At 38.2% G+C, this 17684-nt stretch overlaps 1 protein-coding gene across 1 annotated transcript in view; it reads left to right on the forward strand.

Moving 5' to 3' along the window:
* The first annotated feature begins 1400 nt into the window (after positions 1-1400).
* The window catches only part of LOC127529008 (dynein axonemal heavy chain 9-like), a 39075-nt gene continuing 22791 nt past the window's right edge, over positions 1401-17684 (forward strand). The window contains exons 1-6 of the mRNA XM_051931239.1: positions 1401-1446; positions 1581-1777; positions 4262-4419; positions 5565-5673; positions 6372-6420; positions 7140-7204. Coding sequence (XP_051787199.1) covers positions 1401-1446; positions 1581-1777; positions 4262-4419; positions 5565-5673; positions 6372-6420; positions 7140-7204 — 624 coding nt within the window. The remainder of the gene's footprint in view (positions 1447-1580; positions 1778-4261; positions 4420-5564; positions 5674-6371; positions 6421-7139; positions 7205-17684) is intronic.

Raw genomic sequence — 17684 nt, forward strand, 5'->3', positions numbered from 1 at the left:
TTAAATATGGTTAAACCTATCACATTCTTCACTCCCTCACCATACTACCCCTCCGTCTGATTGCGGTAGGGTTCTAGGATGACCCTATTCTTCCTTTCAGATTCCTTATTACATATCCAGGAACAGAATGGCGCAAATCTCAACTATAGCTCTCATATGTTTACACTCCCTTTTACATCTGTAACTTCGGACAACATAATAGAGTACCAAAAGATGCAAAAGGGAAGCTTTATACTTTTATTCACACATAGATTAGCTAAAGGTTTTTAATTGAGCTCAAAATATAAGCAAAGTAAAAACAGTGTAACAAATTAATATTACAACCTGGATAAAAAGCAGTTCATCATGTTAGGGCCTTAAACATTTAATATACAGTACTTAGTGTACCAGGTGGCTGTCTCTTTTAGTATGTTGATTGGTCACTGGTCTACCATGGTTTCTTCTCCAGTGTAGCCTCTGGATGGAAGAGCGGAAACAAAGCATGCACTCTATGGATGGAAGAGCAGCGACATGGCATGGCCTCTTTATGGATGAAATAGAAGAGACAGCATGGCCTTTCTATCAGCCCCAATTTATGTCAATTGTGTCACAACTCTTGGACCAGTGGCGGTGAAGCAGACTTCCTACTGTTTTTAGATCTTATGTCATTTGACCAGTCTCTGGCCAGCAGCTTTGTTCCTGCTTGATTGCAGTTTGCATTCAGGCTTTTAGCCCCTAGCTGATATTGGAGATCTGCTTTTACTGGTTCAGTTTACCTGTCTGATTTGGTGAGTTCTAATTTAACCCCAAGCAAGAACAGGTTTATCCAGCTTCCTTACTGCCATTATTGTTTTTAAAAATAAAATAAAAAATTATAGTTCAGACATATTGGATAATGACAGTCTATAAATAATGTTTACAATATACAGTATGCTAGATATTACCAACTTTTTCTCTCTAATACAGCCATGAATCCAATAAATGTTCTTATTAGAGCTTACAATGTACCAGTTGATCATCAGAGCTTCTGGCATGAATTGAGATGCCGTATTAAAAGAAGGGCAGAAAGATGTGATAACAATAGAATATTTAACCCAAGAGCTATAACATTTGAGATTATCCCAGTGTTTGTCTGGTTTTCAGATAGTCTGCTTAAGTCCGCCTCATGCACTTCTGTAGCACTACAGTACTACCATTAAAGTAGTTCATCTTCTCCTACTCTTCTTTTTTGCCAGGAGAAAGTGAAAGGAAAGAAGATGATGTTGCAGCAGTGCAGGATGGAGTGGAAGACAAGGCACTGACGACTGCATTCCATCAGTGCATTTTTCCTCAGATGTCTGTTCCTCTGCAGAAGTGCATGAGAGAGCTTATTGAGACCCTGTGGCCAAATGTTGAACTTCCTAAGCAGTGGATGCTACTGAATGAAGGTGGTGATTTTTAGATTGCATTTTGAACCTCCTACTACTTGTGTCCTATAGTCAATCTAGCTTGACCTTTTGCTAACATCCTTGTAGACCCTCTGTGAGCAGTGCTGCAGTATAGAAAATACATATGAAGGCATTAATCAGTTTGTTTTGTTCTAATTATTCATTTATGTTCAGGCCAGTCTGAAGAAACCATACAAGTGAACAGTCAGGAGACACCTCCATCTAAATCTGAGCTGAGCCATGCAGACGGGCCCTCCGTTGATATCACTGAGGCAGTTACAAGAGTAATTGAAAAACAGAAGCTATTTCCTGATGTGGCATTCACTGCTTCTGTCCTAGAAGTAGCCCAGATTGTGCCAAACTACAGAATGGTAAGTCAATGCTAGTCAAACATATTCAGGAGTAGTGTCAGTAGATTTTGACAGAGGGGCCTGCAGAAGTAGTTTAGATGAGCTGAGAGAAAAAAAATAATTTTATATGTAAACTAAATAAAGCAATGTCTGATTTTGAAAATTGTGAAGATTCACTTACATTTAATAGTGCCTGTGATAGTCTGATGAAATTAAAGCTAGGTTTTATTTTTTTGGAGATTGGGGCTATGCAGTGGGTTTAGGATTTCTATGAGTGGCTTAAGCCCCACAAGCCTCCATGGTGCTGCCCCTATTCACAAAAACAACAAAAAAGTGTAACAGGTCTCAAAAATAATACACAAATAAGCCAGAAATACTCCTATTTCAGGGCTCAGACCATTGGTTCAGCCTCACCCCAGGCAGCTCAAACGCCAGGCTTCATAAAATCTCTGGTCTCAAAGGACAACAAAAGCAAAGTTTCTTATAATTACATTTTTATTAAGGATCTCCAAAAAAGGATCACAAAAAGTCAAGGCAACTCTGCCCCATGAGCGCTGCCTGCTTGCTCTACTCTGGGCCACTTCCCAACTGCTTGCCTCCACACCATTGCCCTGGCACTATTATGATCCTGTCTCTTCTTTTTCTCTTTTCTTTTCATTTAATCTCAAGACTTATCATTCTTTTCTGTCTCTCCTCTGCCCCTTTCAAGCTCCTTTTATACTTCAGTGGGTACAGGTACCTTAATTACAAATTCCAGAGCACTATTAAAGAAATTGGCTGAACCATATGCATCTGCACATGAATGCAGGCTCTACCAATTACTTCATCAACAGCCAGTGGTCACTTGACTATGCTACTGTGTGCCCTTATGCCCATCCCCTCAGCCTAAGCGCACTGTTTTTACTAAAACCGACACCCTGCCACAAACCTCAAAGTGACTGAAAGACAGTCAGGAGTCAAGAGCGTGTTTATTTGGGGCTATAGTGACAAGGACTATTTGGCACTAGGCTGTATGGCATAGTAGTTCAGTATTTGGACTTCAATTCCTGTGATTGTGAGTTCAAATCCTACTGCTGACACTGTATGACTATGAGCAAATCACTTCACCTGTCTGTGCTCCAATTGGAAAAACAAACGAAATGTAACCACTTGTATCTCAGAAGTTGTAAATTGCCTTAAATAAAGGTGTAAGATAAAAAATAATAATAATAAAACCAGGAATGGAGTAATCCTTCTTAGAGTAAGTGAGATCCTGCTGGCCAAAGCAGAGAACAGGTACTCAGATCTTGTTTTGCCAACGTGACCCTTATAAAAGCTGTGTATGTCCAAATAACTAAAGAAGGGCCATAAAACAGGAATCAAAAACAAAGACACAATGCCAAAGCAGTTAATCCACCTCCAGTTTCAGCTTAAGGTCTGCTGGGACCAGTACTCCTTGCTGACTAGTTATTTGGCTCTGCCTTTTTAGCTCCACATACAGGAGGCAGGGAAGATAACAAAATCATGAAATATATTCTTAATACAAAACATAACAGCAACATTAATAACACCATATCAATACAAATCATAATTGTGCATACATACAACAAAAAACAAAATTGATAACATAATTTGAAAAAGAATATCTGAGAAACAATAAAAAATAACAAAAAATCAAACATATAACATCCGAGGGAAAAGACCCAGGCTGAAGAATAACACTACCTTCCTCTCTTTTATGCTTAACCCAAAACTAAACTGGTGATCAAACTGTTTAGAAGGATCGATTTATTAGGATTTGCTGTATATGTTGATTGCTATGACTTGGATTTCCAAGGCACTTAAGTCCAAAAAGTTTCAAAAATCCCCACTAGAGGGGGCAATACCACTTAACCCAGGCTATATAAACTGGCAAACACAGAAACATTATAAAAGTAAAAAGATTTTATTTCCACAAGAATGCTCCATGTGAAGTTCCCAAGGAGCACAAAAGGGCGTAAATGAGTTGCCTAAACCCTTAAGGAAATCCATTACAAACAAAGTCCAAAAACAAAATCCCAAGTGAAAAAACAGAGAACAAGGTCAAAAAATCTAATATATCACGATATGCACAAGGCACAGCAAAAACACAGAACTCAACAAAACTTCCTAGCACATTCAAAATCAATTGGGAAGGAACCATGGGAAACTCTCCTGATCCTGGCAGTGACTGACAGATGGTCCCACGTCTTGGAGGACCACCTACAAAACACACGGAACACAACCCAAGCAGTTTGCATACATAGACACAATTGAAAACAAAGAATAATGCAAATGATCAACAAAGTAACATTAACATGAGTAAAACCATCAAAATGAACAAAACAGACCTAAAACATGAATTTGACCCCCGGTCAGGGGGAATCCTGGCTAAAACACAACATTGATCAACCATGGCTGACAGCCTGTTGACAGTTTAGGATCTAGTGCTACATATGTTTCTAGGGCAGGCATTTCAGTTTCTCTACCTCTTTGTTTCTGTTTCAGGTGGTGGTAGTGGGGCCAGCTGGTTGTGGAAAGTCTGAGCGAATTAATATCTATCTGCAAGCTCTCAAGGAGCTAGGAATCCAAGTGAAAGTCCAGAGAGTGTTTACAAGAGCACTGGAATCGCAGCATTTGCTTGGATTCAGCAACCCCCAGACTGGGTACCTATGCAAATTTGTCTTATTATTTTCTATATTAGTATGTGGAGAAGCAGCATTCTGGTTTAAATGTTAGTAACTTCTAGCTCAATAACTCCTGACTGAAGGACAGAGAAGGTGAAACGAGTAGTCTGTAACAACCCATGATGAAGTAAAGTAACTAGGTTAACATCTGAAGTCAGAATCTACTTGTGTCAAATGTAGCATCTAGTGAGCTATATAGCTTCCTGCTAGAACAAAGAGAAAGTATGAAGCGTCTTGATCTAGGAACTGGAAGCTTCCAATGACCAGTGGAAACTGCAGTCTTCTTCTCAAAAGTTTTAATAAATATATGGAAAGTTTATTAGTTGAAGATGTGGCTGGGTGATGGTGCCATTAGTGTGGCACAGTTTGATAAGCTCTCCAAGGTCCTTCCAATGAAAGAAAATTACACACTGGTTGTTAGTCAGAACACAGAAAAGACAGGGGCCATCAGAGGGCCGTAACCCATGTGTGGTGTGGTGTATATCTTGATAAGGAGTGAGAGGGAAAATGAGAAGCCCTGGAAAACTGTCAGGAAGGAAGAAAAAGTTTATTTGGGAGTACAACCAGAAGTGGAGAGATCCTCCTGGCGAAAGCAGAGAACAGGCTCCCAGAAACTGTTTTTCTAGTTTGACTCTATCAGCTACTAGTAAGTGAGATACTGTATAAAGGATACCCCTAACTCAAATCACACTTGGATGCTGTTTAAAGACTACAACACTGCCAGTGGAGCCCATGATTCTATATTCATTGGATATGCTTAGCCAAGGCTCACTGGAATGTGAAATAAAGCAGAGGAAGACAAAATGAGATGGGAGGTATGAGGTAATTCTTTCTTCTGAGGCCACTCCACCAGTCAAGGTGGGAAAAGTCATCATGTGGCTAACATTTTCACTGTTCTCCTCCTCCCTGATGTTTTTTGTATGTGTTGTTGTCCTGTTACAGCCAAATAATTTCTCTACTCTCAAGCTGTAAGTTTAATTCAAAATTTAAGTTATTCCTTAAACATCAGAATTTTAACAGCACGCAAGAATACTTTTTTCAAAATTTAGAATAATAATCTAAAGTACTTTGGCATTATAAGGAGAAGAGTCCTATTGGATGGTGAATATGTGTTTCTCTTCCAGGTGGACAGATGGTCTATTGCCCAGGCTACTCAGGCATCATTCCCTAGAGTCGCTTACCACATCTGAAGGACCAAGTGAGCTGATGACAGCTCTACACTTTGATGGAGAAGTGAGACAAATAAAATATGAGCTAGAGACAATTTTGCTTTGAGGCCTTCAGAAGGAGTTTAGATGCAGCAAAATGCCATAATTAACATATAAGGAGTATTGTACACTTTGGTTGGCTTGTGTATGATGCAACTGGGATAGGTTTGGAGCTATTTGGCTTATTCTATGTTATTCTTTTGAGAGATCATAAAGGCCTGACATGCTGACCTTTAATGGGAAGGCATGTATTGCAAATGATTAAATGTTTTGAGTGGGGCCATTTCACACCTAAAGTTATGCGACATAAACAGCAATAAGAAGATGAATGTAGGCATGATGATAATTAGAAGTTAGCTTATTATAAAAACTTGGGAGGACCGGGCACTTCAAAATCAGCCAGTTAGTGATGGCACATACTACAGGCTATCTTCAGACAAAGTGTCATTTGGATTCAGCTCGTGGTTATGTGATGCCTGTCACAGAAGTTTACAGAAAGTTCCCAAAATGTTTCCAATGTGGAAGTACCGACATGTAATAAAAATTTTTAGTATAAAATTCTCATTAGTTTCATGACAGATCTCATACATTCCCCATTATACACTTTCAGTTTTCATGAATTTTCATTACATTTTTTCTGTATTAACATGTAATTAAATTGTCCCTTCTGTCATTTATTTGGATAATATATGCTGTGTCTGCATTTTCTCTCTCTTTCTCTAGATTGATATGCAACATATGGAGAATATTCAAGCACTCCTCTGCGGCAGTGGTGAGTGGAGCTGTCAACTCTTGAGCAGCTCAAAATATAAGAACCACCTGCATGATTATGATATTTGTGAAAGCTGCCAAGACGTGTGGATTTCCAGCCAGCTGTTCTGCTTTTGGAAATCCATACCTTTTAATTAAAGAGGATGAAAGTGTTAGTATGTTCATTTTGGAATAACCAGAGTGAATGCTCACCAGGTGAAATTATAATTGATATTCATATTATATTAAAAAGTTATTAAGTGTAATTTAGTTAATTTTCCCAATCTCCAGTCATTAGCTAGTTTTAGCCTTACTGCTTATGGGCCTGACTAGAAACCAGCTGGAAAAGCAGTGTGACTTGCATCTCTTTAAGCAAACTGTAGCAGAAATATAGAACTTCTTCTTTGTGTCAGGGCTCCTAGAGTTCAAGGAAAATTTTTTTTGTTTCCTTATTTAATTGAGTTCTATCTGGAGTTTTTTTTTGTTTTTTTCTGTTCTCCCTGGCCATCGGACCTTACTTTTATTCTATGTTAATTAGTGTTCCCTTATTTTAATTCTTATTTATTTTGTCTTTTTTCTCTTTCTTTACCACGTAAAGCACTTTGAGCTACATTATTTGTATGAAAATGTGCTATATAAATAAATGTTGTTGTTGTATCTGTCTTAAATCCATCTTAGCAGTAAGTGACAAACATATACTAGGGAAGATGTCTAAATATGGTGTCTCTCCTCTCTTGACAGACTTGTTCATCCTTTCCAGCAATGAGCGCATTAAGCTACCAGACTCGATTAAATTGTTTTGGGAGGTATGAGGTTTTGCTTTATTATCTGTTTTTACTTTTTTTTTTACACATGCACTTCCAACAAGAGTCACAAATCTCACTTATAGGCGAGGATGCATCTCAACTGTCAAAACATTTGATTTCTGTCTTTAATTTTCTTCGGAATGATTATGTTTAATGTATTTTAACTTGTACACAATGTAACATTATGGGGCTTCACCTGAGCCAAGCATATTACCCTAAGCAACTACCATCACACACCAATTTCCATTAAAAAGTTGGTTAATTATCAAAATAAGTCAAATACTCTCTGTGTGTCCATTATGAGAGGGGCATCATTAAACATTAGAACAAAGATGAGGAAGCTTATGCCCCTTTGGACTGAAAGTGATATAAAAATGCTTTACCTGTGGCTTAATTATCTTAAAGTTAAAAGTCCACTTCTCCCCTTCTGATACTCATGCTGGCTTCAATGATGAGCCCCTCATCCGACCAGGGGGTGGCAGGGTGCACTAACTGTCCCTCTCAATCCCTTGCAGACCATTCTCGGGAAATCCCACAGGGTTCTGGCTCCTCCGATGATGCCACTTCCTGTTCCGGTCCCCAACTCTGACGACGTCACTTCCCCTTCCGGTCCCGATGACGTCATTTCCTACCTTGGCCTTTAAAGCCACCATCATGACTTCATATAATGAGTTCTGTTTTGGCCTCTGTCTTGTAAACGTCACTTGAAAAATACCTTTTTGCAGCCAGGATATATTAAACAGGTGGCTGCCCCAAACCTTTATAATTTCTTTTCATCATTCTTGTGACAATTGCTACATCCATTCCATCACACACCAATTTCCATTAAAAAGTTGGTTAATTATCAAAATAAGTCAAATACTCTCTGTGTGTCCATTATGAGAGGGGCATCATTAAACATTAGAACAAAGCTGAGGAAGCTTATGCCCCTTTGGACTGAAAGTGATATAAAAATGCTTTACCTGTGGCTTAATTATCTTAAAGTTAAAAGTCCACTTCTCCCCTTCTGATACTCATGCTGGCTTCAATGATGAGCCCCTCATATCCTCCTTGGTCCAGGCACACATCCCTGTCTGCTAATAAATAAATGACTCCAGCTACAAGTCTTTGAAGATGCTCACATTCCTACTTTTCTTCACAGAGAATCCCCAATTAAGGATGAGAGGCCTCTTCTAAAAGTAGACCAAGGAGAACTTCAGGTGCCATAGCCCTGATAAATCTAAATGTTGTAAAAACTTGCAGAAATGTGACCAATATACCCAGCTGCATTATGCTCCTTCCATTTACTGTCTTGGGGAACTGGGATATAATATTCAAAGATCTTCCAGTACACTTTTCTTTCTTCCGGGACATTTTCTACAGGCAAGCATCCCATCTAAGAAAGGACAGAATCTGTTATTGCTCAGCCCACAAGCCTGCCATCTCTCACAACACATATAGCACCTGTGAAATACATCCTGCTTCCCTTTGAGAAACGTTGCAAAAAAGAACATCACTTATCAGAGTGAAATGAAATCTTAACAGATCCCATTAAGTATAAATAAATAGAAATAAACCAGTTCCCTAACAACAATTATGCTATTTGCCGTGACTCTTTAGGCCAAGGGTATAAGTGTTGCTACACTTTCTTTTTAGTCATTCATTGGTATTATGTAAGCTCAAAATTCGCCTCTCTGTGTTTCTTTGTTTTCTAGTCCTCGAATATATTCTTACCATATTACTTGTGATTTTTGCCTTGCCCTTTTGTTTTTGTACTTTTACTTATTTGAACACCAACTTTACATTTTTCAGGATATCTCTGTTTGCTCAAATTGATGTTTTGATAGGAAATGCTACTGTCATATAATGGCCATCTCATTAGGGCCACATCCTTGTGCAGTGCCAGATGCTCTGAGGATGGTAGCTCAAGTCTCATTGGCATCCCTTGGAAAAGAATCTAATTTTATAGATGATCTGTGCTACCTGGCAATAAGGATCAGCCGTTTCTCCTTCTGCTGCATAGCCACTCTGGTCTAACCCTAGGTGTATATTTTAGGTCTTTGTCCAGCAGAAAAACAAAACCTCTACCAAACTGTTGAAAGTTGTCCACCGGGTTTCTTTCTAAATTGTGTTACACACTTGCAAGTAGGAGTCAACTAGAGGGCCTGAATAGTGGCAATTCCACAATCGACCAGGGGGTGGCAGGGTGCACTAACTGTCCCTCTCAATCCCTTGCAGACCATTCTCGGGAAATCCCACAGGGTTCTGGCGCCTCCGATGATGCCACTTCCTGTTCTGGTGCCTCTGATGACGTCACTTCCGGTCCCCTTACTCTGACGACGTCACTTCCCCTTCTGGCCCCGATGATGTCATTTCCTACCCTGGCCTTTAAAGCCGCCATCTTGACTTCATAAAATGAGTTCCGTTTTGGACTCTGTCTTGTAAACATCACTTGAAAAATACCTTTTTGCAGCCAGGATATATTAAACAGGTGGCTGCCCCAAACCTTTATAATTTCTTTTCATCATTCTTGTGACAATTGCTACATCCATTCTAAACTGTCATGAAAATGCCTTGTTACAGGATGATAACATCAGATAGCACCATTACCTTGTTTGCAGTTAGAATGCTGTGCTCAGCAACAATTTGGTGCCATCAAAGCACAGAATCCCCTTCTGGTTGGTCTTAAGAGTCTCCCTCTTGCCTTGAATATTCACATTGGTTTTAATATACACTGAAGCACAGTGTGAATAAGCAGCCAGGATGTTTTTGTCATAGACATAGTTTTTTTTGTCTTTGGCTGCGGAAGAGTGAAATTTATTTACAGTCAAAGTAATCTGCATGATAGGCTCCAAGTAAAGAACTAACTCAGGTTCTCGTTTGCATTCTCCGTGCATTTAAAGTGGTCTGTATTGAGCATGGGTGGGTTTTCAGTGTATTCTCAGTTTTTTTATAACATTCTTCGCATTGATTTTTATAAGTCTTATTTTCATTTAATTTAAATGCTTTTTTGAAGTTTTTGCAACACGCTTCATACCCAAGTTTTTGCTAGGAGCGTTGCTGAATTTTTTTTTATTAATCAATGTCAAAATAATTTAAACAATACAGTATGCAAAAAATGTTAATTTAGGCTGAATATTTTTCACTGCTGTGTATAATAATTAATTTTTTCTGTGCTATGAAACCTGGGCTATAAAAAGAAATTACTTAAGTGTCTTTCTGGTGTGCCAAAACATATAAGTGAAAAAAGCCTGTGAAGATTATTTACGTGGTGATAAATAAAAAACAAGGTTTGAGATACAAATTTCCTGTTACTTATCATCAACCCTTATAATGAAGGGTCAGCTGAAAAGATGCATCTGTAACCTTCTTTTTATTTTTTCAGCAATGGAAGTAATCATTAACCTACTTTTCCCTTTTATAGATGCATGCCAATGAAGACATAATGTAGTTCAGAGATGCTGGCTGCAATGACTTCTGCTGGCAGCATTGGGTGCCATGCTAGAAGCAAGCCAGTCCATTATAGGATCCACTTGCACACAAAGAGTCAGCTTGGAATCACCGGTTAAACTAACATACACATCATTGGGATAGAAGTACAACACACACAGACTTGGGAGGAACTGCTGTCTCCGCTGTGCCCTCCACAGTGCCAAGCAGCCTTTCTCTCACTTGAATTATGTAAATGTCAGACATGGCACGATGAGCAATTATACTGAGAGGTAGTTGAGTGAAAGGCCGTCATGAATCTTTAACTCGGTAAGTGTAGTGAACAACCGAAAAGGTAAAGGTGTTCAGAAATATCTCATGAGTGTAGAGAAAACTGTGGAATGCAAGACACTTTTAAACAATAGACAAATTCATAGTCGGGGACAGGCGGGAAATTTAAAATCAGAAGAAGTAAAAGTAAATGAAATAAAACAAACTTAGTATGAACAAAGGGAATGTACGCATTTTTCTTATTAAGAGACCCCCAAAGGTCTTGTGAAAAGACAATTCTCCCTTCAATGATTTTCAAAGTATATCACAAAAAAGGAAGAAACTAATAAAAGTAGATCTAGTTTGGCTAAGATCTAATTAACGGTTTTGGTCCTGGTGCTTAGGAAATGTGATATTTGGTGGGAATTTGTAAAGCACTGCTGAGTCATGTACTTGAAGTAGAGATCTTGACATCTTTTAAAAAGATAACTGAGTAGATTATTGTGATAAGAAGCTTTAGAGACCGAATGATCTCCTCTTGTTGTCAAACTTCCTGCCTTTCATCTTTAGCTTAAGACAGGAATTTGGAAGGAAAAACGAAAAAGGGTTAACAAGGCAGTGCTTTTTGTAACCCTCCAGAACTGAGCTTTCCTACCTGGAGCTCACATTTAAACAGATCTTTGTAATGTATTTTTCATAAAAGGGAGAAAGGGCTGCCCATTTTTGATCTTATATAGACATCCTTTAGGGGCTCTTATTTGGCATATCTGTGTTATTACCGGTATCTTCTGACATTGCCTTTGCTGCTGCCATCAGGTCATAGAAGGAAGTGTCCATTATCTTTATCCTTTTGCCTCAGTCAAAAGGGTCTCATTTTTAAAATAAAGGAAGTTGCCATTTTTTCCTGACCTTTTATGTAGGATTTCATTGGCTACCATTTTTTTTTCTGCCAGTTTGGTATCTGTCAGTGTAACGCTATTGGGAAATTGAGCTTTTATGGTACGTTAAATACGACTCGTAATATTTCATATTTCAGTCTGCTTTTATTTTAGAACTAGTCATTTAGCCCGTTACAATAATGGGCACTAGAACAGTAGTGCATAAACATTAGTAGGTACAGTCTATATTAAATGACAAGGGACTTTGACCTCATTCTTTTTGTTGGTCGTATTTTTCTTTCTCCCATTTTTTTTTTTGTTGATGTTTACTTGCTGAGCTGACTGTTCTTTGTGTGCTGCCGCCGTGTATTGTGTGTCTTTAATTTTCTGTGACAGTAATACTGTCTTGTACGTCCACTGGCTTGTACGTCCGTAATATACCTTTAATTTTCTCTGGCGGTAATACAGGCGTGCGCGTCGGTAATATGCCTTTAATCTTCTCTGACAGTAATACTGGCTTGTATGTGGCTGTAATATGCGTCACTGTATTGTGTACCTTTAATTTCCTCTTGCAGTAATACAGGTTTGTATTTCCGTAAAACGCCTCTAACTTTCTCTGACAGTAATATCGCGCATCGCACCGTGCCCCGCGCATGCGCACTTCACCAAAAGCCCCGCGCATATGCACTTCACCAGAAGACACACACACACACGGACACCTGGACGCACAAAGGGATTTTATTAAAGAGGATTATTTAGATAATGACTTTTAAGTTGTAGGCTCAGAACTCATGTGAGAAATGTTCTGTAACTGAAAGGGCAGGCAGGTATATATGTTCTCATTAAATCATTAATATTCATGAGGTTGTTCCCCTAACAGGCAGCTGCTTTGAGTCTGTGGTGGAGTTTATTCTCTGCACCCCTGTATACTTTTTGCTGTCTTTTTAAGAATCAAGCAGGATGAATTTTAGCTTTTTCAAATCAATAGTGTATGTTTTTGTTGAGTAGATCACAAAATAATTTAATCTGCTTTAATTTGGCCAGAAGATTTATATTATGGCAAATATAAATTTAGAGGGTCCTGAAAATATTCATCAGACGAGTTAGTCTGAAAAACCTTCTGCCCGATATTCCAGGGTGGAATTTGCCTACCCGCTTCTGCTAAAGCTTTTCATTTGCTTGTCCAGCTGAGGTTCTGTGGGAGAGTAGTTGTGAAACTCATGGCAGTCCGCCATAGCGCATACATACAAAAACCCAACTTACACTGGGCCAGGCTAGAGGCTCAAGGTATGCTAACTGCATGTACTTGGGGTGGGAGAGGAAATCAGAGAAACTGGAAGAAAATCCACACATACAGAGGACAAATGAATCCACTGAGGCCGTAAGGCAGCACTGCTAACTACTGTGACACTATTTTCAAAATTTAAACTGCTTATTTTGACTTTGTGTCACCAAGATAAATCAATACAAAAGCAAATCACACATTAATTGGTTCTGGTTTCCTCTGCACAGCAAGGTCAGAAGAGCAAGCACCACTCCTGCATGACAGTTCTTTCTTTGATGCCATCTCTGTGTTTAGGTGCTACTGTTTCACCGCAATCGTGTGCATTTATTTAGAATGGCACAGTTGAGGCCTTCTTTTTATACTGACAAATCAGAATGACGGATAACATTGCCACCGGCCTCAATTCTGAATAACGGAAGAAGAAGAACAGAAAACAGATCGCCGAAAACATTTCTTGCTTCTCCTGCAGCCGACTCCTTTATCATCCCTGACACTTTGTTCTGTTTTGGAAGATTTGTGCCTGGATTTTGATGCATAATGGATGCCAAGTGAAATGTGCATCTCACAAGATGACAGAAATCTGCCCAAGACATTCATCCGCTGCTGATTGCTTCTTATTGAACACAGCTGCCTTGGGGATTTTTAACTGACTTGAGCGCTCGACTCTCATTCTCTGGGGGATGACTGCGACTCTGCAGCTTAGACGTATTAAATCAAACAGACAAGTACCAAACAAAATGATGTGGGATGCTTTCTCTGACTGGCCTAGTCAAATCATTTATCTAAAAAATCAGATGCAAGGTAATATTTTTTTTTACTTTACTTGCTCAGTTTTTAAAATGTCACAATGACACACACATAATCAGAAAAGTGTAGAAGCTGCCTACGGAGTTCTTTTATACAGTATTTTACGTCATCATCAACAATAACTGATCCAATAGAATATAAGACTACAAGAAGCTACTCAAACAAGAGGAGACCAGTGAGTCCATTAATCTCATTTGGTCAGCAAAGAGCTAACCTGTTCCAATATTTCTCCCTGACACACTGTTAAAAAATCGTCAAGGTGTTTGTTTTAATGACATAACGCAGTGTTTGGTCCAGGCTCACGTGACCCATTGCAAGAAGAAATGCTTTCTTGATTCTGTCCTGAGTGCACCTGCACTTAATTTCCATTGGTAACCTTAAATATGTGAGTCACTATTTCACTGAAAGAATCCAGATCGTTCATATTTATCTATGCCTTTGGGAATTTTGAAGATCTGGATTAGGTTCTGTATAGCCTGTCTTTGTCCTAGTCTTGGTGAATTAATTGCTTTAGCCTACGAAAGTATTAGTAGAAGCCCATTCCTACAGTCCCTGTTTGTTACACATGCTCTCATCATCATTGTCATCCAACTGTTCCATCTCAACAGTTTTCGCACATCACTTATGCAGAAGTGCTCGCGTAACAGTCTTATTTACTGTGATATCCTGTTTGACTTACCTCACTGGAGTAAAGAACAGCACCATATACCACTGTTATTCACTGTTATTCATTATTATTGCCATCCTTCTCTGTTTAGTAGGAAACTCAATTAATCTGAAGAATCTTTAGATTAGAGACAGGTGCTGCTTTTGAAAGGTCACTCTAGTTTTAGTTCACATAAAGGTACTGGGATAGGACTGGAAGAAGTCTTCCCAAATTGTTCTAGAAGTGGAGGAACTACTATAGAGATTCAGTAAAATATTGCAATAGTTTTCAACATAATTGACTGAAACCTAACATAAGAAATTGTTTCGCTTCTACATTCTCATGGATGGCCCACCACTAATGTTAGTACAGTTACTGAGATTCCTCTACAAATGGCTCCGTTGGTGTTTAAGGTGAGAGTGTGGGGTACTTTAGTTGTCAAAATATTACAGTTAAAAATAACAGACTTGCAGATTATGAGAACTGTCATTTGAAAATCAAATACTCTGACAAGACTATTAACTTAGTGTTATCAGTTGTTGTCACTGATTATGAATCTGGTTGAAACAAAAACCTGCAGTCACAGTGGGTCCCCAGGACCGAGTTTGAGAACCCTATACTCGTGTGTCGTCTTTCTCTTCGGGTCTCTTTCATGCTGTTGTGCACAGAGGATTATGAGAATTTTGTTTACAGGAAACCTCAGCTAAAAATGAACATTTACTAATACTGTCTTGATTGACAGAAGTTTACTATTGTATGAAGTAAAAATTTGGCATGAGCTATAATGAACAAAAAGAAAATAAGTGTTAGTCTTTAATAAAAAATAGGATGGGGAGCAACACAGAATGTTTCTGCACTTCTAGTATTTAATCAGTATGAACATTTATGAGTATAAAATAATTGAACAAGTTTCAAAATGTTTAGCTGTAGATGAAAGCAAAAAGTTGAAAACAGCACTTTAGTGGTCTGATAATGATGTGCTCCACATAGTGAAAATAATTTAAAATGCATATTAATATACCACATATTCAAATTATATACTTTAAACTATTTGTTCTACCTCGCTTTGCCCAGGAGAGTGATAAAATGTAGGTGCATGCATAAAATAAATAAAAAGCAGATCTGACACTTATGACCTCCTCACCACAACAGAGGGATATTTATATTTTAGTATAATTTAGCTTTTAGACCTCATGAGCTTAATCTTGTGAAATGTTATTGTGAAATTAAGTGTAAAGGAAGCCGAAGTAATTTTGCAGAAAAGAACAATACGTAGAACAGTAATAGTTATCTCAATAGTTCAGTAATAATATTGAAATGGTATATAGAACATGTAATATCCCCACAAAGTGCCCGCCCCTCTCATTTCTGCCAACTTTTGTTATTTCAGCTCAAGCATGGATCTCATCACATTTGCTCATTTATTATTTGCCCTAGATGAAAACTGAATAGGACCTTTTTTGTTAGTCATAAAGTGAGAGTTCAGAAAAAAGAGAATGGATTTTTGATACAATCACCCGTTAAAGAATTATTTGGCGATAAACATGAAAATCTCTTTCTTTTTCAACATGCTTAAATATTTGAAAAATTCTCAATAATTATTGTAGTCAACATAAACACCTGAAAGCTCCTGAAACTGGTATTATTTTGTTACACAATCTTTACTATTTTTTTTGAAGTAAAAGCCATGTTGATATCATGTCATTTTCTGAAGGTATAGAGGTTAAAAGGCACAAAGCTTCAGCAAAAGTTTTTATGTTTTTGTTTTTTTTCTAGATATTTATATGTATAAAATCTAAAATTTTATTAGCCTATACTCTTAGTTTGACTATCCAATAAATAAGTGTAAATTTTCATAGAAATAGGTGCAGCGGTTTTCACATGATGCTCAAACATACAGAAAGATAGAAATTCAATTTTATATATAAAGTATATAAGCAATATCAATAAGAATAAAAGTAAGATAAGATAAATGGATTCTAAATAAAGTGCTATTCCTTCTGAGCAATTCCAATAAGGCCATCAATTGACCTATTGCTGCATTCTAGTGGATATGTAGAGCTATTTATTTATTTTTAATTCATTCATTATTAGTTTATACTTAGATCTTACTCAATTTTATTAGCTTTTGTTCTGAGTTAGACTGTACTGGAAATAAATGCAGCATTTTGTAGAACTAGGCATGGTAGTTTTCATGTGATTCTCCCTTGACAACTTATGTTGTCTACCTTATTACTGGTATATGCTGGGACTTTTTAAACTCCATCTCTGCATGCAACTAGTAGTGAGTTTTCTTTTTCTTCAACAACAGTCAAAAATAACTGATAGATGTCTGCATTCACTTTTATCTTTCTAATGGCTCAAAAAATTAGTATTGTAAAAATATCTTCACACTTCACATCATTCAGATATAGCATTTGTGAAAGATAGAGGCACTGTCGACCCCTTGAACCCTCAGACCTGACGTCAGACACCAGGTAAAAGTCCAAAGATGAATATTTATTATAATAATAAAGTGCACAAAGCACCACCACTCCGCTATACTCAATAACAAATCAATAATTAAATAACAATAACCAATACTCAATCCTCCACTCCCAGATGCTTAGCCACCCTGCCTCCCAACTCAGCTCGCCGTCTGGGATTTCCCATGGTCCTTTTATTGTCCCTGACCCGGAAGTGTTTCCAATCCCTCAGTCCATGTGATCTCCTATCACTTCCGGGTCAGATAAATATCCTCTTCTTCATCCCGGAAGCACGTCATTTCCCTTGTCGCCTTGCCTATGATGTACTTCCAGGTTATAGGGCATATAGAATTCCCTGAGCCTCCCTACAGCATCTCCTGGAGGTCCCCAGGGTATTCAGCAGGGCTGGTTGTAAAAACTACAAGGTCCATGAGGCCCTGCTGGAATTCGGGGAACCTCTATGCCGCAGGGAGAGCTCTATCTGGCGGCCTGGGGGTGTTGGCCGGGATGACAGGCCGGCCATCCCTCACACATTGTATGTAGGCGAAAAGAAAATACTAAAAACAACAAAACTTAGTTTAATCGTGTATAATATTCCTTGACCTTCCAAACTAGCTGCCTCTGATGCAAATATTTTCAGACCGATAGTTTTTGTTTATTTGGAACTAACTGGAGTACCAATCATCATTTGTTCTGCTTTAACATTTTACTTTTATTTCTT

This window comes from Erpetoichthys calabaricus, chromosome 8 (genome assembly GCF_900747795.2).
Source record: "Erpetoichthys calabaricus chromosome 8, fErpCal1.3, whole genome shotgun sequence".
Taxonomy (NCBI): domain Eukaryota; kingdom Metazoa; phylum Chordata; class Cladistia; order Polypteriformes; family Polypteridae; genus Erpetoichthys; species Erpetoichthys calabaricus.